General features: G+C 50.7%; 1 protein-coding gene across 1 annotated transcript in view; it reads left to right on the plus strand.

The window, feature by feature from the left end:
- Positions 1-22,934, plus strand: part of mtr (5-methyltetrahydrofolate-homocysteine methyltransferase) — a 67,520-nt gene extending 44,586 nt beyond the window's left edge. Inside the window, exons 26-33 of the mRNA XM_064933254.1 lie at positions 2,435-2,533; positions 5,024-5,099; positions 7,859-8,014; positions 10,215-10,411; positions 11,824-12,024; positions 18,650-18,842; positions 19,151-19,263; positions 22,343-22,934. Of these exons, the coding sequence (XP_064789326.1) occupies positions 2,435-2,533; positions 5,024-5,099; positions 7,859-8,014; positions 10,215-10,411; positions 11,824-12,024; positions 18,650-18,842; positions 19,151-19,263; positions 22,343-22,429 (1,122 nt within the window). The 3' untranslated portion in view covers positions 22,430-22,934. The remainder of the gene's footprint in view (positions 1-2,434; positions 2,534-5,023; positions 5,100-7,858; positions 8,015-10,214; positions 10,412-11,823; positions 12,025-18,649; positions 18,843-19,150; positions 19,264-22,342) is intronic.
- The last annotated feature ends 3,871 nt before the right edge of the window (positions 22,935-26,805 follow it).

Consider the following 26,805-nt stretch of genomic DNA (forward strand, 5'->3'; position numbering starts at 1 on the left):
TTCTCACTTAGTACAGCCCACACAACACTGACTAGACACTACACTTCCTGTTCTCACTTAGTACAGCCCACACTACACTGACTAGACACTACACTTCCTGTTCTCACTTAGTACAGCCCACACTGCACCGACTAGACACTACACTGACTAGACACTACACTTCCTGTTCTCACTTAGTACAGCCCACACTACACTGGCTGGACACACTACACTTCCTGTTCTCACTTCGTACAGCCCACACTGCACCGACTAGACACTACACTGACTAGACACTACACTTCCTGTTCTCACCTAGTACAGCCCACACTGCACCGACTAGACACTACACTGACTAGACACTACACTTCCTGTTCTCACTTAGTACAGCCCACACTGCACTGGCTGGACACACTACACTTCCTGTCTGTAGATACTGTAGTCCTCACTTAGTACAGCCCACACTACACTTCCTGTCTGTAGATACTGTAGTCCTCACTTAGTACAGCCCACACTACACTTCCTGTCTGTAGATACTGTAGTCCTCACTTAGTACAGCCCACACTACACTTCCTGTCAGTAGATGTTGGGGTCCTCACTTGTCAGTGTTCTCAGCTGTTAGATGAGCCTCTGTGTTGTTGTCTCTGTCAGTGTCCTCCGTGTTGTTGTCTCTGTCAGTGTCCTCAGCTGTTAGATAACCCTCCGTGTTGTTGTCTCTGTCAGTGTCCTCCGTGTTGTCTCTGTCAGTGTCCTGAGTGTTGTTGTCTCTGTCAGTGTCCTCAGCTGTTAGATGAGCCTCCGTGTTGTTGTCTGTCAGTGTCCTCTGTGTTGTTGTCTCTGTCAGTGTCCTCGGGGGTTGTTGTCTCTGTCAGTGTCCTCGGTGTTGTTGTCTCTGTCAGTGTCCTCCATGTTGTTGTCTCTGTCAGTGTCCTCAGCTGTTAGATGAGCCTCCGTGTTGTTGTCTCTGTCAGTGTCCTCCGTGTTGTCTCTGTCAGTGTCCTCCGTGTTGTCTCTGTCAGTGTCCTCCGTGTTGTCTCTGTCAGTGTCCTCCGTGTTGTCTCTGTCAGTGTCCTCCGTGTTGTCTCTGTCAGTGTCCTCCGTGTTGTTGTCTCTGTCAGTGTCCTCCGTGTTGTTGTCTCTGTCACTGTCCTCCGTGTTGTTGTCTCTGTCAGTGTCCTCAGCTGTTAGATGAGCCTCCGTGTTGTTGTCTCTGTCAGTGTCCTCCGTGTTGTTGTCTCTGTCAGTGTCCTCCGTGTTGTTGTCTCTGTCAGTGTCCTCCGTGTTGTTGTCTCTGTCAGTGTCCTCCGTGTTGTTGTCTCTGTCAGTGTTCTCCGTGTTGTTGTCTCTGTCAGTGTCCTCTGTGTTGTCTCTGTGTTGTTGTCTCTGCCAGTGTCCTCCGTGTTGTTGTCTCTGTCTGTGTCCTCCGTGTTGTTGTCTCTGTCTGTGTCCTCCGTGTTGTTGTCTCTGTCAGTGTCCTCCGTGTTGTCTCTGTCAGTGTCCTCCGTGTTGTCTCTGTCAGTGTCCTCCGTGTTGTCTCTGTCAGTGTCCTCCGTGTTGTCTCTGTCAGTGTCCTCCGTGTTGTCTCTGTCAGTGTCCTCCGTGTTGTTGTCTCTGTCAGTGTCCTCCGTGTTGTTGTCTCTGTCAGTGTCCTCCGTGTTGTTGTCTCTGTCAGTGTCCTCCGTGTTGTTGTCTCTGTCAGTGTCCTCAGTGTCCTCCGTGTTGTTGTCTCTGTCAGTGTCCTCCGTGTTGTTGTCTCTGTCAGTGTCCTCCGTGTTGTTGTCTCTGTCAGTGTCCTCCGTGTTGTTGTCTCTGTCAGTGTTCTCCGTGTTGTTGTCTCTGTCAGTGTCCTCTGTGTTGTTGTCTCTGCCAGTGTCCTCTGTGTTGTTGTCTCTGCCAGTGTCCTCCGTGTTGTTGTCTCTGTCTGTGTCCTCCGTGTTGTTGTCTCTGTCTGTGTCCTCCGTGTTGTTGTCTCTGTCTGTGTCCTCCGTGTTGTTGTCTCTGTCTGTGTCCTCCGTGTTGTTGTCTCTGTCTGTGTCCTCCGTGTTGTTGTCTCTGTCTGTGTCCTCCGTGTTGTTGTCTCTGTCTGTGTCCTCCGTGTTGTTGTCTCTGTCTGTGTCCTCAGTGTTGTTGTCTCTGTCTGTGTCCTCGGCTGTTAGATGAGCCTCCGTGTTGTTGTCTGTGTCCTCCGTGTTGTTGTCTCTGTCAGTGTCCTCCGTGTTGTCTCTGTCAGTGTCCTCGGCTGTTAGATGAGCCTCCGTGTTGTTGTCTGTGTCCTCCGTGTTGTTGTCTCTGTCTGTGTCCTCCGTGTTGTTGTCTCTGTCAGTGTCCTCGGCTGTTAGATGAGCCTCCGTGTTGTTGTCTGTGTCCTCCGTGTTGTTGTCTCTGTCTGTGTCCTCCGTGTTGTTGTCTCTGTCAGTGTCCTCAGCTGTTAGATGAGCCTCCGTGTTGTTGTCTTCAGTGTTCCCAGCTGCTAGATGAGAATGTGAAGGAGGAGTTCTTTGAGGAGACGACAGAGGAGTACGAAGACATCAGACAGGACCACTACGACTCTCTAAAGGTGAGGAACACACACACACACAGACAAACATGCGCACGTAACACACACACTGGACCACTACAACACTGAATTCATTGGATGAAATCTAGGGCTCTGTATTAGGAACAGACTGTCCTGGAACAGTCTAGAAGGGAGGAGTTGTTCCAGTCTAACAGACTGTCCTGGAACAGTCTAGAAGGGAGGAGTTGTTCCAGTCTAACAGACTGTCCTGGAACAGTCTAGAAGGGAGGAGTTGTTCCAGTCTAACAGACTGTCCTGGAACAGTCTAGAAGGGAGGAGTTGTTCCAGTCTAACAGACTGTCCTGGAACAGTCTAGAAGGGAGGAGTTGTTCCAGTCTAACAGACTGTCCTGGAACAGTCTAGAAGGGAGGAGTTGTTCCAGTCTAACAGATTGTCCTGGAACATTCTAGAAGGGAGGAGTTGTTCCAGTCTAACAGACTGTCCTGTACTGGAACAGTCTAGAAGGGAGGAGTTGTTCCAGTCTAACAGACTGTCCTGTACTGGAACAGTCTAGAAGGGAGGAGTTGTTCTCGTCTAACAGACTGTCCTGGAACAGTCTAGAAGGTAGTTGTTCCAGTCTAACGGCCACAGTTGCAGGGTTAGTACTACTACAGGTGATGATTCCTGGCCCTATCACTATACAGCTGAATCCTCTGATGGGTGGATGATTCCTGGCCCTATCACTATACAGCTGATTCCCGGCCCTATCACTATACAGCTGATTCCCGGCCCTATCACCGTACAGCTGATTCCCGGCCCTATCACCGTACAGCTGATTCCCGGCCCTATCACCGCACAGCTGATTCCCGGCCCCTATCACCGCACAGCTGATTCCCGGCCCCTATCACCGCACAGCTGATTCCCGGCCCCTATCACCGCACAGCTGATTCCCGGCCCCTATCACCGCACAGCTGATTCCCGGCCCCTATCACCGCACAGCTGATTCCCGGCCCCTATCACCGCACAGCTGATTCCCGGCCCCTATCACCGCACAGCTGATTCCCGGCCCCTATCACCGCACAGCTGATTCCCGGCCCCTATCACCGCACAGCTGATTCCCGGCCCCTATCACCGCACAGCTGATTCCCGGCCCCTATCACCGCACAGCTGATTCCCGGCCCCTATCACCGCACAGCTGATTCCCGGCCCCTATCACCGCACAGCTGATTCCGGCCCCTATCACCGCACAGCTGATTCCGGCCCCTATCACCGCACAGCTGATTCCCGGCCCCTATCACCGCACAGCTGATTCCCGGCCCCTATCACCGCACAGCTGATTCCCGGCCCCTATCACCGACAGCTGATTCCCGGCCCCTATCACCGCACAGCTGATTCCCGGCCCCTATCACCGCACAGCTGATTCCCGGCCCCTATCACCGCACAGCTGATTCCCGGCCCTATCACCGCATGGCTGATTCCCGGCCCCTATCACCGCACAGCTGATTCCCGGCCCCTATCACCGCACAGCTGATTCCCTGCCCCTATCACCGCACAGCTGATTCCCGGCCCCTATCACCGCACAGCTGATTCCCGGCCCCTATCACCGCACAGCTGATTCCCGGCCCCTATCACCGCACAGCTGATTCCCGGCCCCTATCACCGCACAGCTGATTCCCGGCCCCTATCACCGCACAGCTGATTCCCGGCCCCTATCACCGCACAGCTGATTCCCCGGCCCCTATCACCGCACAGCTGATTCCCGCCCCTATCACCGCACAGCTGATTCCGGCCCCTATCACCGCACAGCTGATTCCCGGCCCCTATCACCGCACAGCTGATTCCCGGCCCCTATCACCGCACAGCTGATTCCCGGCCCCTATCACCGCACAGCTGATTCCCGGCCCCTATCACCGCACAGCTGATTCCCGGCCCCTATCACCGCACAGCTGATTCCCGGCCCCTATCACCGCACAGCTGATTCCCGGCCCCTATCACCGCACAGCTGATTCCCGGCCCCTATCACCGCACAGCTGATTCCCGGCCCCTATCACCGCACAGCTGATTCCGGCCCCTATCACCGCACAGCTGATTCCCGGCCCCTATCACCGCACAGCTGATTCCCGGCCCCTATCACCGCACAGCTGATTCCGCCCCTATCACCGCACAGCTGATTCCGGCCCCTATCACCGCACAGCTGATTCCCGGCCCCTATCACCGCACAGCTGATTCCCGGCCCCTATCACCGCACAGCTGATTCCCGGCCCCTATCACCGCACAGCTGATTCCCGGCCCCTATCACCGCACAGCTGATTCCCGGCCCCTATCACCGCACAGCTGATTCCCGGCCCCTATCACCGCACAGCTGATTCCCGGCCCCTATCACCGCACAGCTGGTTCCTCTAATCAGTGGTTTGATGATGGGTTGATGAATCCTGGTCCTCAACACTGGTCCAGGGCCATAGCTGGTAGTTTGGTACACTACTCTGTAATGGCTGGGCTGTCTGAGAGCTGTAGATGATGACAGGAGTCTCTGTGTGTCTGTGTTCTCAGGAGAGGCGCTTCCTGTCTCTAGCCCAGGCCAGGGAGAAAGGACTCCATGTGGATTGGCTTTCTGGGGCCAAACCAGGTACGACACTAATTCACTGGGATCAACTGTCCTCCGGGACTCCAGGAAGTCATTTGTCTGCTTGTCATTGAAAAGATGAGGCTTATTTCTGTCTGACCGATGTAGGTCATATTTTGATAGAATATACCTTGACTATGGTGACTGATCCTCTCTCTCTCTCTCTCTCCCGCTCTCCTGCTCTCTCTCTCTCCCGCTCTCCTGCCCCTCTCTCTCTCTCCCGCTCTCCCGCTTCTCCTGCCCTGCCCTCTCTCTCTCCCGTTCTCCTGCCCCTCTCTCTCTCCCGCTCTCCTGCCTCTCTCTCTCCCGCTCTCCTGCCTTCTCTCTCTCTCCCGCTCTCCTGCCCCTCTCTCTCTCCCGCTCTCCTGCCTCTCTCTCCTCCCGCTCTCCTGCCCTCTCTCTCTCTCCCGCTCCTCTGCCCTCTCTCTCTCCCGCTCTCCTGCCCCTCTCTCTCTCTCCCGCTCTCCTGCCCCCTCTCTCTCTCTCCCGCTCTCCTCCTGCCCTCTTCTCTCTCCCGCTCTCCTGCCCTCTCTCTCTCCCGCTCTCCTGCCTTCTCTCTCTTCCTGGCCTCTTCTCGCTCTCCCTCCTGCCCTCTCTCTCTCTCCCGCTCTCCTCCTGCCCTCTCTCTCTCTCCCGCTCCCTCCCTGCCCTCTCTCTCTCCCGCTCTCCTGCCCTCTCTCTCTCTCCCGCTCTCTCCTGCCCTCTCTCTCTCCCGCTCTCCCGCCCCTCTCCCGCTCCCTGCCCTCTCTCTCTCTCCCGCTCCCTCCTGCCCTCTCTCTCTCCCGCTCTCCTGCCCTTCTCTCTCTCTCCCGCTCTCCTGCCCTCTCTCTCTCCCGACTCTCCTGCCCTCTCTCTCTCTCCCGCTCTCTGCCTTCTCTCTCTCTCCCGCTCTCCTGCCCTCTCTCTCTCCCGCTCTCCTGCCCTCTCTCTCTCTCCCGGATTATAATGTCCTCTCTCTCTCCCGCTCTTCCTGCCCTCTCTCTCTCTCCCGCTCTCCTGAACCTGTCTCTCCCGCTCTCCTGCCCTCTCTCTCTCCCGCTCTCCCTGCCTTCTCTCTCTCTCCCGCTCCCTCTCCTGCCCCCCTCTCTCTCTCCCGCTCTCCTGCCCTCTCTCTCTCTGCTCTCTCTCTCTCTCCCCCGCTCTCCTGCCCTCTCTCTCCCGCTCTCCCTGCCCTCTCTCTCTCCCGCTTCTCCTGCCCTATCTCTCTCCCGCTCTCCTGCCCCCTCTCTCTCTCCCGCTCTCCTGCCCTCTCTCTCCCGCTCCTCCTGCCCTCTCTCTCTCTCCCGCTCCTGCCCTCTCTTCTCTCCCTGCCCTCTCCCTCCTGCCTGCCCTCTCTCTCTCTCCCGCCTCTCCTGCCTTTATCTCCCGCTCTCCTGCCTTTCTCCTCTCCCGCTCTCCTGCCTTCTCTCTCTCTCCCGCTCTCCTGCCTCTCTCTCTCCCGCTCTCCTGTCTCTTCTCTCTCCCGCTCTCCTGCCCTCTCTCTCTGAACCCTCTCTCCTGCCCTCTCTCTCTCTCCCGCTCTCCTGCCCTCTCTCTCTCTCTCCCGCTCTCCTGCCCTAGATTATAATCCCGTTCTCCCGCTCTGAACCTGCCCTCTCTCTCTCCCGCTCTCCTGCCCTCCTCTCTCTCCCGCTCTCCGATCCCGCTCTCCCGCCTCCCGCCCTCTCTCTCTCCCGGTCTCCCCCTCTCTCTCTCCCGCTCTCCCGCCTCTCTCTCTCCCCCTCTCTCCCCTGCCCGCTCTCCTGCCCTCTCTCTCTGAACCTCTCCTGCCCCCTCTCTCTCTCCCGATTCTCCTGCCCCTCTCTCTCTCTCCCGCTCTCCTGCCCTCTCTCTCTCTCCCGCCTCCCTCCTGCCCTCTCTCTCTCTCCCTCTCTCCTGCCCTCTCTCCCCCCCTCTCCCCTGCCCTCTCTCTCTCCCTCCTCCTCTCTCTCTCCTGCTCTCTCTCCCGCTCTCCTGCCCCTCTCTCTCCTGCCCTCTCTCTCTCTCCTGCCCTCTCTCTCTCTCCTGCCCTCTCTCTCTCTCCTGCCCTCTCTCTCTCTCCCGCTCTCCTGCCCTCTCTCTCTCTCCCGCTCTCCTCCCCTCTCTCTCTCTCTCCCGCTCTCCTGCCTCTCTCTCTCCCGCTCTCCTGCCCTCTCTCTCTCTCCCTGCCCTCTCTCTCTCCTGCCCTCTCTCTCTCCTGCCCTCTCTCTCTCTCTCTCTCTCTCCTGCCCTCTCTCTCTCTCCCGCTCTCCTGCCCTCTCTCTCTCCCCTGCCCTCTCTCTCTCTCCCCTGCCCTCTCTCTCTCTCTCTCCCCTGCCCTCTCTCTCTCTCCTGCTCTCTCTCTCTCCCGCTCTCCTGCCCTCTCTCTCTCCTGCCCTCTCTCTCTCCCCTGCCCTCTCTCTCTCTCCCCTGCCCCTCTCTCTCTCTCTCTCTCCCCTGCCCTCTCTCTCTCTCTCTCCCCTGCCCCTCTCTCTCTCTCCCCTGCCCCTCTCTCTCTCCCCTGCCCCTCTCTCTCTCTCTCCCCTGCCCTCTCTCTCTCTCCCTGCCCCCTCTCTCTCTCTCCCCTGCCCTCTCTCTCTCTCCCCCTGCCCCTCTCTCTCTCTCCCTCCTCTCTCTCTCTCCTGCCTCTCTCTCTCTCTCTCCTGCCCTCTCTCTCTCTCTCCTGCCCTCTCTCTCTCTCCCCTGCCCTCTCTCTCTCTCCCGCTCTCCTGCCCTCTCTCTCTCCCGCTCTCCTGCCCCTCCCTCCCTCCCTCCCTCCCTCCCTCCCTCCCTCCCCCTGTCAGTGTGTCCTCAGTTCCTGGGTACCCGTGTGTTTGAGGGGTATGACCTGCGGAGGCTGGTGGACTATATCGACTGGAAGCCTTTCTTTGACGTGTGGCAGCTTAGAGGGAAGTACCCTAACAGAGGGTACCCCAAGATCTTTAAGGACAAAACCGTGGGTACGTAGAGGACATAGAGATGCAATGCTTTCTCCATTCTAGTGTTGTGATTGTATTTCTATGGAGAAGGTGCATTCCTGCCATCCCTTCAGACCGTTTAGAAGCTTGTGTGTAGGTACAACAGGTGTAATATAATATTGTACCTGTGGTTGATTGACTGATAGATAATAATGTTATAATGAACCTGTACAGGTGAGGAGACTGATGGATTATAATGTCATAATGAACCTGTACAGGTGAGGAGACTGATGGATTATAATGTCATAATGAACCTGTACAGGTGAGGAGACTGATAGATAATAATGTTATAATGAACCTGTACAGGTGAGGAGACTGATAGATAATAATGAACCTGTACAGGTGAGGAGACTGATAGATTATAATGAACCTGTACAGGTGAGGAGACTGATAGATTATAATGTTATAATGAACCTGTACAGGTGAGGAGACTGATAGATTATAATGTCATAATGAACCTGTACAGGTGAGGAGATTGATAGATTATAATGTCATAATGAACCTGTACAGGTGAGGAGACTGATAGATAATAATGTCATAATGAACCTGTACAGGTGAGGAGACTGATAGATAATAATGTTATAATGAACCTGTACAGGTGAGGAGACTGATAGATAATAATGAACCTGTACAGGTGAGGAGACTGATAGATTATAATGTCATAATGAACCTGTACAGGTGAGGAGACTGATAGATTATAATGTCATAATGAACCTGTACAGGTGAGGAGACTGATAGATTATAATGTTATAATGAACCTGTACAGGTGAGGAGACTGATAGATTATAATGTTATAATGAACCTGTACAGGTGAGGAGACTGATGGATTATAATGTTATAATGAACCTGTACAGGTGAGGAGACTGATGGATTATAATGTCATAATGAACCTGTACAGGTGAGGAGACTGATAGATTATAATGTTATAATGAACCTGTACAGGTGAGGAGACTGATAGATTATAATGTTATAATGAACCTGTACAGGTGAGGAGACTGATAGATTATAATGTCATAATGAACCTGTACAGGTGAGGAGACTGATAGATTATAATGAACCTGTACAGGTGAGGAGACTGATAGATTATAATGAACCTGTACAGGTGAGGAGACTGATGGATTATAATGAACCTGTACAGGTGAGGAGACTGATGGATTATAATGAACCTGTACAGGTGAGGAGACTGATAGATTATAATGAACCTGTACAGGTGAGGAGACTGATGGATTATAATGAACCTGTACAGGTGAGGAGACTGATAGATAATAATGTTATAATGAACCTGTACAGGTGAGGAGACTGATAGATTATAATGAACCTGTACAGGTGAGGAGACTGATGGATTATAATGTTATAATGGACCTGTACAGGTGAGGAGACTGATAGATTATAATGAACCTGTACAGGTGAGGAGACTGACAGATTATAATGTTATAATGAACCTGTACAGGTGAGGAGACTGATAGATAATAATGTTATAATGAACCTGTACAGGTGAGGAGACTGATAGATTATAATGTCATAATGAACCTGTACAGGTGAGGAGACTGATAGATTATAATGTCATAATGAACCTGTACAGGTGAGGTGACTGATGGATTATAATGTTATAATGAACCTGTACAGGTGAGGAGACTGATAGATTATAATGTTATAATGAACCTGTACAGGTGAGGAGACTGATAGATTATAATGTTATAATGAACCTGTACAGGTGAGGAGACTGATGGATTATAATGAACCTGTACAGGTGAGGAGACTGATAGATTATAATGTCATAATGAACCTGTACAGGTGAGGAGACTGATAGATTATAGTGTTATAATGAACCTGTACAGGTGAGGAGACTGATAGATTATAATGTTATAATGAACCTGTACAGGTGAGGAGACTGATAGATTATAATGTTATAATGAACCTGTACAGGTGAGGAGACTGATAGATTATAATGTTATAATGAACCTGTACAGGTGAGGAGACTGATAGATAATAATGTCATAATGAACCTGTACAGGTGAGGAGACTGATAGATAATAATGTTATAATGAACCTGTACAGGTGAGGAGACTGATAGATAATAATGTTATAATGAACCTGTACAGGTGAGGAGACTGATGGATTATAATGAACCTGTACAGGTGAGGAGACTGATAGATTATAATGTTATAATGAACCTGTACAGGTGAGGAGGCTCGGAGGGTGTTTGACGACGCCCAGCGGCTCCTCAACAGACTGATAGATAATAAGGGTCTCTGGGGGCGTGGCCTGGTTGGCTTCTGGCCCGCCCAGAGTGTAGGAGACGACATCCAGGTGTACGAACATGACGTCACACCTCGCTCCTCCACGCCCCTCGCCACTTTCTACGGACTACGCCAACAGGTGAGTAGCATCTCGCCACCTTCTACGGACTACGCCAACAGGTGAGTAGCATCTCGCCACCTACGGACTACGCCAACAGGTGAGTAGCACCTCGCCACGTTCTACGGACTACGCCAACAGGTGAGTAGCACCTCGCTACCTTCTACGGACTACGCCAACAGGTGAGTAGCACCTCGCTCCGCCCCTCGCCACCTTCTACGGACTACGCCAACAAGTGAGTAGCACCTCACCACCTTCTACGGACTACGCCAACAGGTGAGTAGCACCTCGCCACCTTCTACGGACTACACCAACAGGTGAGTAGCACCTCGCTCCACCACGCCCCTCACCACCTTCTACAGACTACGCCAACAGGTGAGTAGCACCTCGCCACCTTCTACAGACTACGCCAACAGGTGAGTAGCACCTCGCCACCTTCTACAGACTACGCCAACAGGTGAGTAGCACCTCGCTCCGCCCCTCGCCACTTTCTACAGACTACGCCAACAGGTGAGTAGCAGGGAGATCTGGAACAGGGTGTGTTAGTTCATGGTGTGTGGGCGGGGTCTGTGTGTGTGGGTGGGGTCGGTGTGTGTGGGCGGGGTCTGTGTGGGCGGGGCAGGGTCTGTGTGGGGAGGGGGGTCTGTGTGTGGGCGGGGTCTGTGTGTAGGGGGGGCGGGGTCTGTGTGCGTCTGTGTTCAATTAATTTCCATGAATAAATCTATAACAAGTAGGGCTGTCCACGACAACAACAAAAAATCTTGGTCGACCCAGAATCATCTGTTCTTTTCGACCAATCGGTTGATCTAACTGTTAAAACGTATTTTTCCATATTTAGAAACTGTGTGTTTAAATCAAATCAACTACATTCACTGAGCTGGTCTGATGCTTTAAGCACACTGTTTGATGAAATAATTCAGACACACTTGACTCGAGGGATTCCAACCAGCAATTGATTTGATTGCTGCTCTGTGTTTAAAAAACAGCTTGTGACTGTGACTAGCAACCGCTGTCTCTCTCTCCTCCCTGCTGTCTCTCTCTCCTCCCTGCTGTCTCTCTCTCCTCACCGCTATCTCTCTCTCCTCCCCGCTATCTCTCTCTCCTCCCCACTATCTCTTAGTCCACTCAGACAGGCCTCTATAATGGATTAGTCCACTCAGACAGGCCTCTATAATGGATTAGTCCACTGAGACAGACCTCTATAATGGATTAGTCCACTGAGACAGGCCTCCACAATGGATCAGTCCAATCAGACAGGAGCCAATCAGAAAGGTGTCTTGTACACCAATTGTTTAGATTTTGTTGCTACTGCTCAACTTAAAGACATCTGGGTCGACCAACAGTCTATGGACCAATCAATGGAAACAGCAGACTAAATGGGGTCAACCCTAACAACAAGCATGTATTGTGAGATAACTGTGTTTGTCTTGCAGGCAGAGAAGGACAGTGCCAGCTCAGACCCCTACTACTGCCTGTCCGACTTCGTGGCCCCGAGGGCCAGCCGTGTGTCGGACTACATGGGGATGTTTGCTGTAGCTGTGTTCGGGGCGGAGGAGCTGAGCAAACAGTTTGAGACCCAGGGAGACGACTACAACAGTATCATGGTGAAGGCTCTGGCTGACCGCCTGGCTGAGGTACGGACTCTAGTGTCGCTATACTGAGGTACGGACTCTAGTGTCGCTATACTGAGGTACGGACTCTAGTGCCGCTATACTTAGGTACGGACTCTAGTGTCGCTATACTGAGGTACGGACTCTAGTGTCACTATACTGAGGTACGGACTCTAGTGCCGCTATACTTAGGTACGGACTCTAGTGTGACTATACTGACACCTGGCTGAGGTACGGACTCTAGTGCCGCTATACTGAGGTACGGACTCTAGTGTCGCTATACTGAGGTACGGACTCTAGTGTCACTATACTGAGGTACGGACTCTAGTGTCACTATACTGAGGTACGGACTCTAGTGTGACTATACTGAGGTACGGACTCTAGTGTCACTATACTGAGGTACGGACTCTAGTGTCACTATACTGAGGTACGGACTCTAGTGCCGCTATACTGAGGTACGGACTCTAGTGTGGCTATACTGAGGTACGGACTCTAGTGTGGCTATACTGAGGTACGGACTCTAGTGTCGCTATACTGAGGTACGGACTCTAGTGTGGCTATACTGAGGTACGGACTCTAGTGTCGCTATACTGAGGTACGGACTCTAGTGTCGCTATACTGAGGTACGGACTCTAGTGTGGCTATACTGAGGTACGGACTCTAGTGCCGCTATACTGAGGTACGGACTCTAGTGTCGCTATACTGAGGTACGGACTCTAGTGTCGCTATACTGAGGTACGGACTCTAGTGTCACTATACTGAGGTACGGACTCTAGTGTGACTATACTGAGGTACGGACTCTAGTGTCACTATACTGAGGTACGGACTCTAGTGTCACTATACTGAGGTACGGACTCTAGTGTCGCTATACTGAGGTACGGACTCTAGTGTCGCTATACTGACACCTGGCTGAGGTACGGACTCTCGTGTCGCTGTACTGAGGTACGGACACTAGTGTCGCTATACTGAGGTACGGACTCTAGTGCCTCTATACTGAGGTACGGACTCTCGTGTTACTATACTGAGGTACGGACTCTAGTGTCGCTATACTGACACATGGCTGAGGTACGGACTCTCGTGTCGCTATACTGAGGTACGGACTCTCGTGTCGCTATACTGAGGTACGGACTCTAGTGTCGCTATACTGAGGTACGGACTCTAGTGTCGCTATACTGACAAATGGCTGAGGTACGGACTCTCGTGTCGCTATACTGAGGTACGGACTCTCGTGTCGCTATACTGAGGTACGGACTCTCGTGTCGCTATACTGAGGTACGGACTCTAGTGCCACTATACTGAGGTACGGACTCTAGTGCCACTATACTGAGGTACGGACTCTAGTGTCACTATACTGAGGTACGGACTCTCGTGTTACTATACTGAGGTACGGACTCTAGTGCCGCTATACTGAGGTACGGACTCTAGTGTCGCTATACTGAGGTACGGACTCTAGTGTCGCTATACTGAGGTACGGACTCTAGTGTCACTATACTGAGGTACGGACTCTAGTGTCACTATACTGAGGTACGGACTCTAGTGTCGCTATACTGAGGTACGGACTCTAGTGTCGCTATACTGAGGTACGGGCTCTAGTGTCGCTATACTGAGGTACGGACTCTAGTGTCGCTATACTGACACCTGGCTGAGGTACGGACTCTCGTGTCGCTATACTGAGGTACGGACTCTAGTGTGACTATACTGAGGTACGGACTCTAGTGCCACTATACTGAGGTACGTACTCTAGTGCCACTATACTGAGGTACGGACTCTAGTGTCACTATACTGAGGTACGGACTCTCGTGTTACTATACTGAGGTACGGACTCTAGTGCCGCTATACTGAGGTACGGACTCTAGTGTCGCTATACTGAGGTACGGACTCTAGTGTCGCTATACTGAGGTACGGACTCTAGTGTCACTATACTGAGGTACGGACTCTAGTGTCACTATACTGAGGTACGGACTCTAGTGTCGCTATACTGAGGTACGGACTCTAGTGTCGCTATACTGAGGTACGGACTCTAGTGTCGCTATACTGAGGTACGGACTCTAGTGTCGCTATACTGAGGTACGGACTCTAGTGTCGCTATACTGAGGTACGGACTCTAGTGTCGCTATACTGAGGTACGGACTCTAGTGTCGCTATACTGAGGTACGGACTCTAGTGTCGCTATACTGAGGTACGGACTCTAGTGTCGCTATACTGAGGTACGGACTCTAGTGCCGCTATACTGAGGTACGGACTCTAGTGCCGCTATACTGAGGTACGGACTCTAGTGCCGCTATACTGAGGTACGGACTCTAGTGCCGCTATACTGAGGTACGGACTCTAGTGCCGCTATACTGAGGTACGGACTCTAGTGTCGCTATACTGAGGTACGGACTCTAGTGTCGCTATACTGAGGTACGGACTCTCGTGTCGCTATACTGAGGTACGGACTCTCGTGTCCCTATACTGAGGTACGGACTCTCGTGTCGCTATACTGAGGTACGGACTCTAGTGTCGCTATACTGAGGTACGGACTCTAGTGTCGCTATACTGACACCTGGCTGAGGTACGGACTCTCGTGTCGCTATACTGAGGTACGGACTCTGGTGTCGCTATACTGAGGTACGGACTCTGGTGTCGCTATACTGAGGTACGGACTCTAGTGTCGCTATACTGAGGTACGGACTCTCGTGTCACTATACTGAGGTACGGACTCTAGTGTCACTATACTGAGGTACGGACTCTAGTGTCGCTATACTGAGGTACGGACTCTAGTGTCGCTATACTGACACCTGGCTGAGGTACGGACTCTCGTGTCGCTATACTGAGGTACGGACTCTAGTGTGACTATACTGAGGTACGGACTCTAGTGCCACTATACTGAGGTACGTACTCTAGTGCCACTATACTGAGGTACGGACTCTAGTGTCACTATACTGAGGTACGGACTCTCGTGTGACTATACTGAGGTACGGACTCTAGTGTCACTATACTGAGGTACGGACTCTAGTGTCGCTATACTGAGGTACGGACTCTCGTGCCACTATACTGAGGTACGGACTCTCGTGTGACTATACTGAGGTACGGACTCTCGTGTGACTATACTGAGGTACGGACTCTAGTGTCGCTATACTGAGGTACGGACTCTCGTGTCGCTATACTGAGGTACGGACTCTAGTGTCACTATACTGAGGTACGGACTCTAGTGTCGCTATACTGAGGTACGGACTCTAGTGTCGCTATACTGAGGTACGGACTCTAGTGTCGCTATACTGAGGTACGGACTCTAGTGTCGCTATACTGAGGTACGGACTCTAGTGTGACTATACTGAGGTACGGACTCTAGTGTGACTATACTGAGGTACGGACTCTAGTGTCGCTATACTGACACCTGGCTGAGGTACGGACTCTAGTGTCGCTATACTGACACCTGGCTGAGGTACGGACTCTCGTTTCGCTATACTGAGGTACGGACTCTAGTGCCGCTATACTGAGGTACGGACTCTAGTGCCGCTATACTGAGGTACGGACTCTAGTGCCACTATACTGAGGTACGGACTCTCGTGTGACTATACTGAGGTACGGACTCTAGTGTGACTATACTGAGGTACGGACTCTAGTGTCGCTATACTGAGGTACGGACTCTCGTGTCGCTATACTGAGGTACGGACTCTCGTGTGACTATACTGAGGTACGGACTCTAGTGTCACTATACTGAGGTACGGACTCTAGTGTCGCTATACTGAGGTACGGACTCTAGTGTCGCTATACTGACACCTGGCTGAGGTACGGACTCTAGTGTCGCTATACTGACACCTGGCTGAGGTACGGACTCTCGTTTCGCTATACTGAGGTACGGACTCTAGTGCCACTATACTGAGGTACGGACTCTAGTGCCACTATACTGAGGTACGGACTCTAGTGCCACTATACTGAGGTACGGACTCTCGTGTGACTATACTGAGGTACGGACTCTAGTGTCGCTATACTGAGGTACGGACTCTCGTGTCGCTATACTGAGGTACGGACTCTAGTGTCACTATACTGAGGTACGGACTCTAGTGTCGCTATACTGAGGTACGGACTCTAGTGTCGCTATACTGAGGTACGGACTCTAGTGTCGCTATACTGAGGTACGGACTCTAGTGTCGCTATACTGAGGTACGGACTCTAGTGTCGCTATACTGAGGTACGGACTCTAGTGTCGCTATACTGACACCTGGCTGAGGTACGGACTCTAGTGTCGCTATACTGACACCTGGCTGAGGTACGGACTCTCGTTTCGCTATACTGAGGTACGGACTCTCGTGCCACTATACTGAGGTACGGACTCTAGTGCCACTATACTGAGGTACGGACTCTCGTGTGACTATACTGAGGTACGGACTCTAGTGTCGCTATACTGAGGTACGGACTCTCGTGTCGCTATACTGAGGTACGGACTCTAGTGTCACTATACTGAGGTACGGACTCTAGTGTCGCTATACTGAGGTACGGACTCTAGTGTCGCTATACTGAGGTATGGACTCTAGTGTCGCTATACTGAGGTACGGACTCTAGTGTCGCTATACTGAGGTACGGACTCTAGTGTCGCTATACTGAGGTACGGACTCTAGTGTCGCTATACTGAGGTACGGACTCTAGTGTCGCTATACTGAGGTACGGACTCTAGTGTCGCTATACTGACACCTGGCTGAGGTACGGACTCTAGTGTCGCTATACTGAGGTACGGACTCTAGTGTCGCTATACTGAGGTACGGACTCTAGTGTCGCTATACTGACACCTGGCTGAGGTACGGACTCTGAAGTGTCGCTATACTGACACCTGGCTGAGGTACGGACTCTCGTTTCGCTATACTGAGGTACGGACTCTAGTGACACTATACTGAGGTACGGACTCTAGTGCCACTATACTGAGGTACGGACTCTAGTGCCACTATACTGAGGTACGGACTCTCGTGTGACTATACTGAGGTACGGACTCTAGTGTCGCTATACTGAGGTACGGACTCTCGTGTCGCTATACTGAGGTACGGACTCTAGTGTCACTATACTGAGGTACGGACTCTAGTGTCGCTATACTGAGGTACGGACTCTAGTGTCGCTATACTGAGGTACGGACTCTAGTGTCGCTATACTGAGGTACGGACTCTAGTGTCGCTATACTGAGGTACGGACTCTAGTGTCGCTATACTGAGGTACGGACTCTAGTGTCGCTATACTGACACCTGGCTGAGGTACGGACTCTAGTGTCGCTATACTGACACCTGGCTGAGGTACGGACTCTCGTTTTCGCTATACTGAGGTACGGACTCTCGTGCCACTATACTGAGGTACGGACTCTAGTGCCACTATACTGAGGTACGGACTCTCGTGTGACTATACTGAGGTACGGACTCTAGTGTCGCTATACTGAGGTACGGACTCTCGTGTCGCTATACTGAGGTACGGACTCTAGTGTCACTATACTGAGGTACGGACTCTAGTGTCGCTATACTGAGGTACGGACTCTAGTGTCGCTATACTGAGGTATGGACTCTAGTGTCGCTATACTGAGGTACGGACTCTAGTGTCGCTATACTGAGGTACGGACTCTAGTGTCGCTATACTGAGGTACGGACTCTAGTGTCGCTATACTGAGGTACGGACTCTAGTGTCGCTATACTGAGGTACGGACTCTAGTGTCGCTATACTGACACCTGGCTGAGGTACGGACTCTAGTGTCGCTATACTGAGGTACGGACTCTAGTGTCGCTATACTGAGGTACGGACTCTAGTGTCGCTATACTGACACCTGGCTGAGGTACGGACTCTAGTGCCGCTATACTGAGGTACGGACTCTAGTGTCACTATACTGAGGTACGGACACTAGTGTCACTATACTGAGGTACGGACACTAGTGTCACTATACTGAGGTACGGACACTAGTGTCACTATACTGAGGTATGGACTCTAGTGTCGCTATACTGAGGTACGGACTCTAGTGTCGCTATACTGAGGTACGGACTCTAGTGTTACTATATTGACACCTAGCTGATGTAATAGGAATCCATACATGACAGACTGATCACTACAGCCCAATAGGAAGCGATACATGACAGACTGATAACTACAGCCCAATAGGAATCCATACATGACAGACTGATCACTACAGGCCAATAGGAATCCATACATGACAGACTGAGAACTACAGGCCAATAGGAAGCCATACATGACAGACTGATAACTACAGCCCAATAGGAATCCATACATGACAGACTGATCACTACAGCCCAATAGGAAGCGATACATGACAGACTGACCACTACAGGCCAATAGGAATCCATACATGACAGACTGATAACTACAGCCCAATAGGAATCCATACATGACAGACTGATAACTACAGGCCAATAGGAAGCGATACATGACAGACTGACCACTACAGGCCAATAGGAATCCATACATGACAGACTGATCACTACAGCCCAATAGGAATCGATACATGACAGACTGATAACTACAGGCCAATAGGAAGCGATACATGACAGACTGATAACTACAGCCCAATAGGAATCCATACATGACAGACTGATAACTACAGGCCAATAGGAAGCCACTAATAGGTGAACAGTGAGAGTCCATGAGAAGCTGAAGGTCTGTGCGTCTCCCCGTCCGCCAGGCGTTTGCCGAGGAGCTCCACGCCAGGGTGCGTCGGGAGCTGTGGGGCTACAGCGTGGAGGAGAACCTCCCGGCAGAGGACATGCACAGGATCCGTTACGAGGGCATCAGGCCAGCCGCAGGATACCCCTCCCAGCCCGACCACACTGAGAAGACCGCCATGTGGACGCTGGGCGAGGTAGAGGAGAAGACGGGTAAGGCCTCTTCCTCACACCTCCTCTCCCTTTCATCTGATCTGATCTGAAACACCTGACCAGGTGAAAGACAGTCTAATGAGGAGCGTCCAAATCATATTGTTTCCACTTGTCCAGTCTTTTCCTATCAGTGCAGACAAATTTCTAATTGAGATGGAGGGTGTGGGGGGGGGGGCGTAGAGTAGTTTCTGCATTATAGACTTCGTTCTGTGTTGGTTGGCTTTTATGACTGATGGCGACCCCCAAAACCCGCTTGAGGAAGTCTCTAGATGAGGTTCTGACGGCGACGATGTCCGATGTTTTTCCAGGTATCAAGTTGACTGAGTCTCTGGCCATGACCCCAGCAGCTGCTGTCTCTGGGCTGTACTTCTCTCATCCCAAAGCTACCTACTTCGCAGTGGGAAAGATCACCAGAGAACAGGTACTGATACAGGCTCAGGATAGGATTGTTGTTACGTAACTGATTAACAACCCACCACAAGGGGGTGCTGTTTTCAAACCCCACTGACACTTGGGCCTAAGGCACTGTTCATCCTACGTTCAAGAGGCGTCACGACAGTCCTTGGTTCAAATCCTGTCTGACTGTCTAAAAGCTCTACAGTTGTGTTTTTGGTTTGCTAATTTAGTAGCACGTTAGCCTATCTAGCTAAGTGGTTAGCTTCTTCCAAAATCAAGCGTTCGCCTCGTGACAGCAGAGAATCCCCTCCCCTCCTGAATCAAGAGCCTTGCTATCTAATATATATGTAGCATTTTTGAGTGTACTTGTATAGTTTAGGTCAGAAACTGTCCAAAATGCGCTCGTTAACATTTAGTTAGCGTTCTCTATGGGATTTTACATGTACTTGGTAGCCTAGTGGTTAGAGTGTTGGACCAGTAACCAGCAGGTAGCCTAGTGGTTAGAGCGTGGGACTAGTAACCAGCAGGTAGCCTAGTGGTTGGAGTGTTGGACCAGTAACCAGCAGGTAGCCTAGTGGTTAGAGCATTGGACCAGTAACCAGCAGGTAGCCTAGTGGTTAGAGCGTGGGACTAGTAACCAGCAGGTAGCCTAGTGGTTAGAGCGTGGGACTAGTAACCAGCAGGTAGCCTAGTGGTTAGAGCGTTGGACCAGTAACCAGCAGGTAGCCTAGTGGTTAGAGCGTTGGACCAGTAACCAGCAGGTAGCCTAGTGGTTAGAGCGTTGGACCAGTAACCAGCAGGTAGCCTAGTGGTTAGAGCGTTGGACCAGTAACCAGCAGGTAGCCTAGTGGTTAGAGCGTTGGACCAGTAACCAGCAGGTAGCCTAGTGGTTAGAGCGTTAGAGCAGTAACCAGCAGGTAGCCTAGTGGTTAGAGCGTTGGACTAGTAACCAGCAGGTAGCCTAGTGGTTAGAGCATTGGACCAGTAACCAGCAGGTAGCCTAGTGGTTAGAGCGTTGGACCAGTAACCAGCAGGTAGCCTAGTGGTTAGAGCGTTGGACTAGTAACCAGCAGGTAGCCTAGTGGTTAGAGCATTGGACCAGTAACCAGCAGGTAGCCTAGTGGTTAGAGCATTGGACCAGTAACCAGCAGGTAGCCTAGTGGTTAGAGCATTGGGTCAGTAACCAGCAGGTAGCCTAGTGGTTAGAGCATTGGACCAGTAACCAGCAGGTAGCCTAGTGGTTAGAGCGTTGGACCAGTAACCAGCATGTAGCCTAGTGGTTGGAGCGTTGGACTAGTAACCAGCAGGTAGCCTAGTGGTTAGAGCATTGGACCAGTAACCAGCAGGTAGCCTAGTGGTTAGAGCATTGGACCAGTAACCAGCAGGTAGCCTAGTGGTTAGAGCATTGGACCAGTAACCAGCAGGTAGCCTAGTGGTTAGAGCATTGGACCAGTAACCAGCAGGTAGCCTAGTGATTAGAGCATTGGACCAGTAACCAGCAGGTAGCCTAGTGGTTAGAGCGTTGGACCAGTAACCAGCAGGTAGCCTAGTGGTTAGAGCGTTGGACTAGTAACCAGCAGGTAGCCTTGTGGTTAGAGCGTTGGACTAGTAACCAGCAGGTAGCCTTGTGGTTAGAGCGTTGGACTAGTAACCAGCAGGTAGCCTAGTGGTTAGAGCGTTAGACCAGTAACCAGCAGGTAGCCTAGTGGTTAGAGCGTTGGACTAGTAACCAGCAGGTAGCCTAGTGGTTAGAGCATTGGACCAGTAACCAGCAGGTAGCCTAGTGGTTAGAGCGTTTAACCTGAAACATTGCTGGATTGAATCCCCGAGCTGAACAAGGTAAAACTCTGTCGTTCTGCCCCTGAACAAGGCAGGTAACCTCCACTGTTCCCCGGTAGACCATCATTTTAAATCACAATGTGTTCTTAACTGACTGCCATTACCAAGTACCCATCAGTCTATATACCATTCATACAGAGACAGTGTTCTGCCAGCACCATCATTAGACTAGAATAGGTTCATCTGAGCAGTGTGGGTGTCGCATACCCGCCGTCGTGAGGGTCAGGGATGCCACCGCCGTCGTGAGGGTCAGGGATGCCGCCGCCGTCGTGAGGGTCAGGGATGCCGCCGTCGTGAGGGTCAGGGATGCCGCCGCCGTCGTGAGGGTCAGGGATGCCGCCGCCGTCGTGAGGGTCAGGGATGCCGCCGCCGTCGTGAGGGTCAGGGATGCCCGCCGCCGTCGTGAGGGTCAGGGATGCCGCCGCCGTCGTGAGGGTCAGGGATGCCCGCCGCCGTCGTGAGGGTCAGGGATGCCCGCCGCCGTCGTGAGGGTCAGGGATGCCCGCCGCCGTCGTGAGGGTCAGGGATGCCCGCCGCCGTCGTGAGGGTCAGGGATGCCGCCGCCGTCGTGAGGGTCAGGGATGCCGCCGCCGTCGTGAGGGTCAGGGATGCCGCCGCCGTCGTGAGGCTCAGGGATGCCGCCGCCGTCGTGAGGGTCAGGGATGCCCGCCGCCCGTCGTGAGGGTCAGGGATGCCCGCCGCCGTAGTGAGGGTCAGGGATGCCCGCCGCCGTCGTGAGGGTCAGGGATGCCCGCCGCCGTCGTGAGGGTCAGGGATGCCCGCCGCCGTCGTGAGGGTCAGGGATGCCCGCCGCCGTCGTGAGGGTCAGGGATGCCGCCACCGTGCTACAGTGGTACTCATAAATATTGTTCAAGGTTGGCAGGTCTGTACTAGTCTCATCACCTACTTGGTATGTCATGACATTATGTTAATGGTGGTAATGTGTGGTATGTCATGACATTATGTTAATGTGTGGTATGTCATGACATTATGTTAATGTGTGGTAGGTTAATGTGTGGTATGTTAATGTGTGGTATGTTAATGTGTGGTATGTCATGACATTGTTAATGTGTGGTAGGTTAATGTGTGTTATGTTAATGTGTGGTATGTCATGACATTGTTAATGTGTGGTAGGTTAATGTGTGGTAGGTTAATGTGTGGTATGTCATGACATTGTTAATGTGTGGTAGGTTAATGTGTGGTAGGTTAATGTGTGGTAGGTTAATGTGTGGTAGGTTAATGTGTGGTATGTCATGTTACCACAGGTGGAGGACTATGCTGGGAGGAAAGAGATGCCAGTGTCTGAGGTGGAACGCTGGCTGGGGCCAATCCTGGGCTACGACACTGACTGACAGTGATACTTCAACCAATCCTGGGCTACGACACTGACTGACAGTGATACTTCAACCAATCCTGGGCTACGACACTAATGCATCCACAACCACTACCTAGAAAACAGAGGCGCTGCTCAATGGTCATGTCTAGATGGGATACAGGTTTTGGCAAATTGACGTCAAAATTTGACAAATTCTAACCCTTTTCCCAACCTTAACCCAGTTCTCCCTAACCTGCTACGTGAGTTCTCCCTAACCTGCTACGTTAGTTCTCCCTAACCTGCTACGTTAGTTCTCCCTAACCTGCTACGTTAGTTCTCCCTAACCTGCTACGTTAGTTCTCCCTAACCTGCTACGTTAGTTCTCCCTAACCTGCTACGTGAGTTCTCCGTAACCTGCTACGTTAGTTCTCCCTAACCTGCTACGTTAGTTCTCCCTAACCTGCTACGTGAGTTCTCCGTAACCTGCTACGTTAGTTCTCCCTAACCTGCTACGTTAGTTCTCCCTAACCTGCTACGTTAGTTCTCCCTAACCTGCTACGTTAGTGCTCCCTAACCTGCTACGTTAGTTCTCCCTAACCTGCTACGTTAGTTCTCCCTAACCTGCTACGTTAGTTCTCCCTAACCTGCTACGTTAGTTCTCCCTAACCTGCTACGTTTATTCTCCCTAACCTGCTACGTTAGTTCTCCTAACCTGCTACGTTAGTTCTCCTAACCTGCTACGTTAGTTCTCCTAACCTGCTACGTTAGTTCTCCTAACCTGCTACGTTAGTTCTCCCTAACCTGCTACGTTAGTTCTCCCTAACCTGCTACATGAGTTCTCCCTAACCTGCTACGTTAGTTCTCCCTAACCTGCTACATGAATTCTCCCTAACCTGCTACGTTAGTTCTCCCTAACCTGCTACGTTAGTTCTCCCTAACCTGCTACGTTAGTTCTCCCTAACCTGCTACATGAATTCTCCCTAACCTGCTACGTTAGTTCTCCTAACCTGCTACGTTAGTTCTCCCTAACCTGCTACATGAATTCTCCCTAACCTGCTACGTTAGTTCTCCTAACCTGCTACGTTAGTTCTCCCTAACCTGCTACGTTAGTTCTCCTAACCTGCTACATGAGTTCTCCCTAACCTGCTACGTTAGTTCTCCTAACCTGCTACGTTAGTTCTCCTAACCTGCTACATGAGTTCTCCCTAACCTGCTACGTTAGTTCTCCTAACCTGCTACATGAGTTCTCCCTAACCTGCTACGTTAGTTCTCCCTAACCTGCTACGTTAGTTCTCCCTAACCTGCTACGTTAGTTCTCCCTAACCTGCTACGTTAGTTCTCCCTAACCTGCTACGTTAGTTCTCCCTAACCTGCTACGTTAGTTCTCCCTAACCTGCTACGTTAATTCTCCCTAACCTGCTATGTTAATTCTCCCTAACCTGCTATGTTTATTCTCCCTAACCTGCTATGTTAATTCTCCCTAACCTGCTACGTTTATTCTCCCTAACCTGCTACGTTAATTCTCCCTAACCTGCTATGTTAATTCTCCCTAACCTGCTACGTTTATTCTCCCTAACCTGCTACGTTAATTCTCCCTAACCTGCTACGTTAATTCTCCCTAACCTGCTACGTTAATTCTCCCTAACCTGCTACGTTAATTCTCCCTAACCTGCTACGTTAGTGCTCCCCTAACCTGCTACGTTAGTTCTCCCTAACCTGCTACGTTAGTTCTCCCTAACCTGCTACGTTAGTTCTCCCTAACCTGCACGTTAGTTCTCCCTAACCTGCTACGTTAGTTCTCCCTAACCTGCTACGTTAGTTCTCCTAACCTGCTACGTTAGTTCTCCCTAACCTGCTACGTTAGTTCTCCCTAACCTGCTACGTTAGTTCTCCCTAACCTGCTACGTTAGTTCTCCCTAACCTGCTACGTTAGTTCTCCCTAACCTGCTACGTTAATTCTCCCTAACCTGCTATGTTAATTCTCCCTAACCTGCTACGTTAATTCTCCCTAACTCCCTAACTTGCTACAAAAAGTAAATTCTGAAAAAATCTGCATCCCTTCTAGACCCTGCTTAGGGCCAGATAATAAAAAGAAACTTACACTTCTAGTGAATCAAGGCTCAACTTGAAAAAAAAACAAGTTTATTTTTTATAGCTATTTTCAAAATGGCCACCTGTCAGTTAAGAAATGGAGATGTTTTTATATGGTCTAACATTTTACAGTTTTAATATAACAGCTGTTGCCAATGTCATTTATACTTTATTCTGGCAATCACAATCTTAGATTTGAATAATTAACAGATACATATGGTTTAATTTCAGAATTGGATCATTAGGGACATATTAAGTTCTAGAAGACGTTAATTTCCTCAGCAGTTGTTTATTTGAGATTGTAGTTATGCTAATTAGATACAACTTGTTTACAAAATGTATAATTAGTAAAAATGGTCTTCATCACAAAATGTACACTTACTTGACACGCCATATTAATGTCTACACCTCTATAAAAGGTACATGTTTTTATGAATGGATATTGTAAATTACGGATTTGAATGATTTGGATTGTTTCACAATTTGTCTTTAAAGAAATGTGCCAAAAACTATTGACTGACCAGTTATCATTGTCATTTTGCAATGTTATCGATTTATCCTGGAGGTGTCCACTATTTCTGAAAAGAAGTAGTGATTTATTTTATTTTATGAATGTTCTGAGATTACAGTGTTTGATCTGGAACCATATTCATTTAGTATAAAATAATTTACTCAGTATGTGGCTCTGTCTTGATGTCTGTTATATTATACGATTGCAAAACAACACTCGCTACAGCGCTTTTCACAGTTCATATACTATATTGGCTGGCCTTGTATTGAAATATTGATTGGTCGGGATATGCCTCCCGTGATAAAACGGCAACATTCCTGACATACCTCAAGCTAATCCTGTTTTAACGATTTTTTTAATGACTCAATCAACCAGAATCTCATACCACCGTCGGTGTACGACACCATTCTTCAATAACAGTAGAGTCGTATCTTCCTTCATCCGTTCACGTTGCTGCACCATCTGTTTTAAATGATACCGGAAGAGGGAGCACAGTGATCATCTTCAAAGTCTCGGCTCACACACACCTGCACAACTCCTCCCCGTTTTGAATATGTAACCCGTCCAATGAGAGCGAGGCAACACATCCTGGGTTATTCTACAGCTCCGGTCAGCAGCATCCCCGGTGCTGCCTTCTGTCGCCTCCACACGGATACTCCGTTCGGCTCTGTCGGGTTTCTGTCGCGGACGGCAACTATGGCTGATGCGGGAGAAGCCGGCGAAGATGAAATCCAGTTCCTACGAACTGTAAGTGCATTTCTAAGCGATTACACTGTTCTAATATGTCGGTTTGATACTGCTGTTGGTTCGGTTGTAGATTTGTCTGCATCGCGTTAGATTCCTTCGGTTCGGTTCTGGCTGTTGGCGCAGAGTTTACCGCAAAGCTGCTTCGCCGCACAGAGACTACAATTGACAGCTTTGTGTGTCATATCGTTATTTATGACTACATTTAATTTGACTTTAAGTTCACTAGATCTTAATGGATGTTGAACGTGATTCGTCATGACGATGTCGCATCATCCACTGTGCCATCTGGAATTCGCATCGTGGGTGTCAAAAGGATGGAGCGCCCGAGCTTGGGGTTTACTGTAAAAGTAGCCTACGGATGCCGAGGTGCTGAAACGGGACAAAGAAAGATAAACAATGATTCGATGTCACGGATTGAATTGTGAACACGGTAGTAGCTAATATCAATGGAGTAGGCGTTCTTGAGCCCTATGCTAAACACTGACTTTATAACACTTCTGCTCTCCCCTATCGATTCGCCACTGCAGTCAGCTGCATGCCGTGAGATGGGCTTGACAGTGAGGGGCGGGAGGTAGTTGTGATGAATGGGAAACTATATATTAATTCATAGTCTACTACTGGAAATGTGTTTTAACTATGTTATCTACCTGGTCAGTGTGTGTTTCTTAATCAACATCTTAATGCCAGTCCATCGAGGCTGTAATGCCAGTCCATCGAGGCTGTAATGCCAGTCCATCGAGGCTGTAATGCCAGTCCATCGAGGCTGTAATGCCAGTCCATTTAGGCTGTAATGCCAGTCCATTTAGGCTGTAATGCCAGTCCATTTAGGCTGTAATGCCAGTCCATCTAGGCTGTAATGCCAGTCCATTTAGGCTGTAATGCCAGTCCATCTAGGCTGTAATGCCAGTCCATTTAGGCTATAATGCCAGTCCATCTAGGATGTACTGCCAGTCTAGGCTGTAATGCCAGTCCATTTAGGCTGTAATGCCAGTCCATTTAGGCTGTAATGCCAGTCTAGGCTGTAATGCCAGTCTATGTAGGCTGTAATGCCAGTCTAGGCTGTA

Source organism: Oncorhynchus masou, chromosome 24 (genome assembly GCF_036934945.1).
Source record: "Oncorhynchus masou masou isolate Uvic2021 chromosome 24, UVic_Omas_1.1, whole genome shotgun sequence".
In the NCBI taxonomy this organism is placed as follows: Eukaryota; Metazoa; Chordata; class Actinopteri; order Salmoniformes; family Salmonidae; genus Oncorhynchus; species Oncorhynchus masou.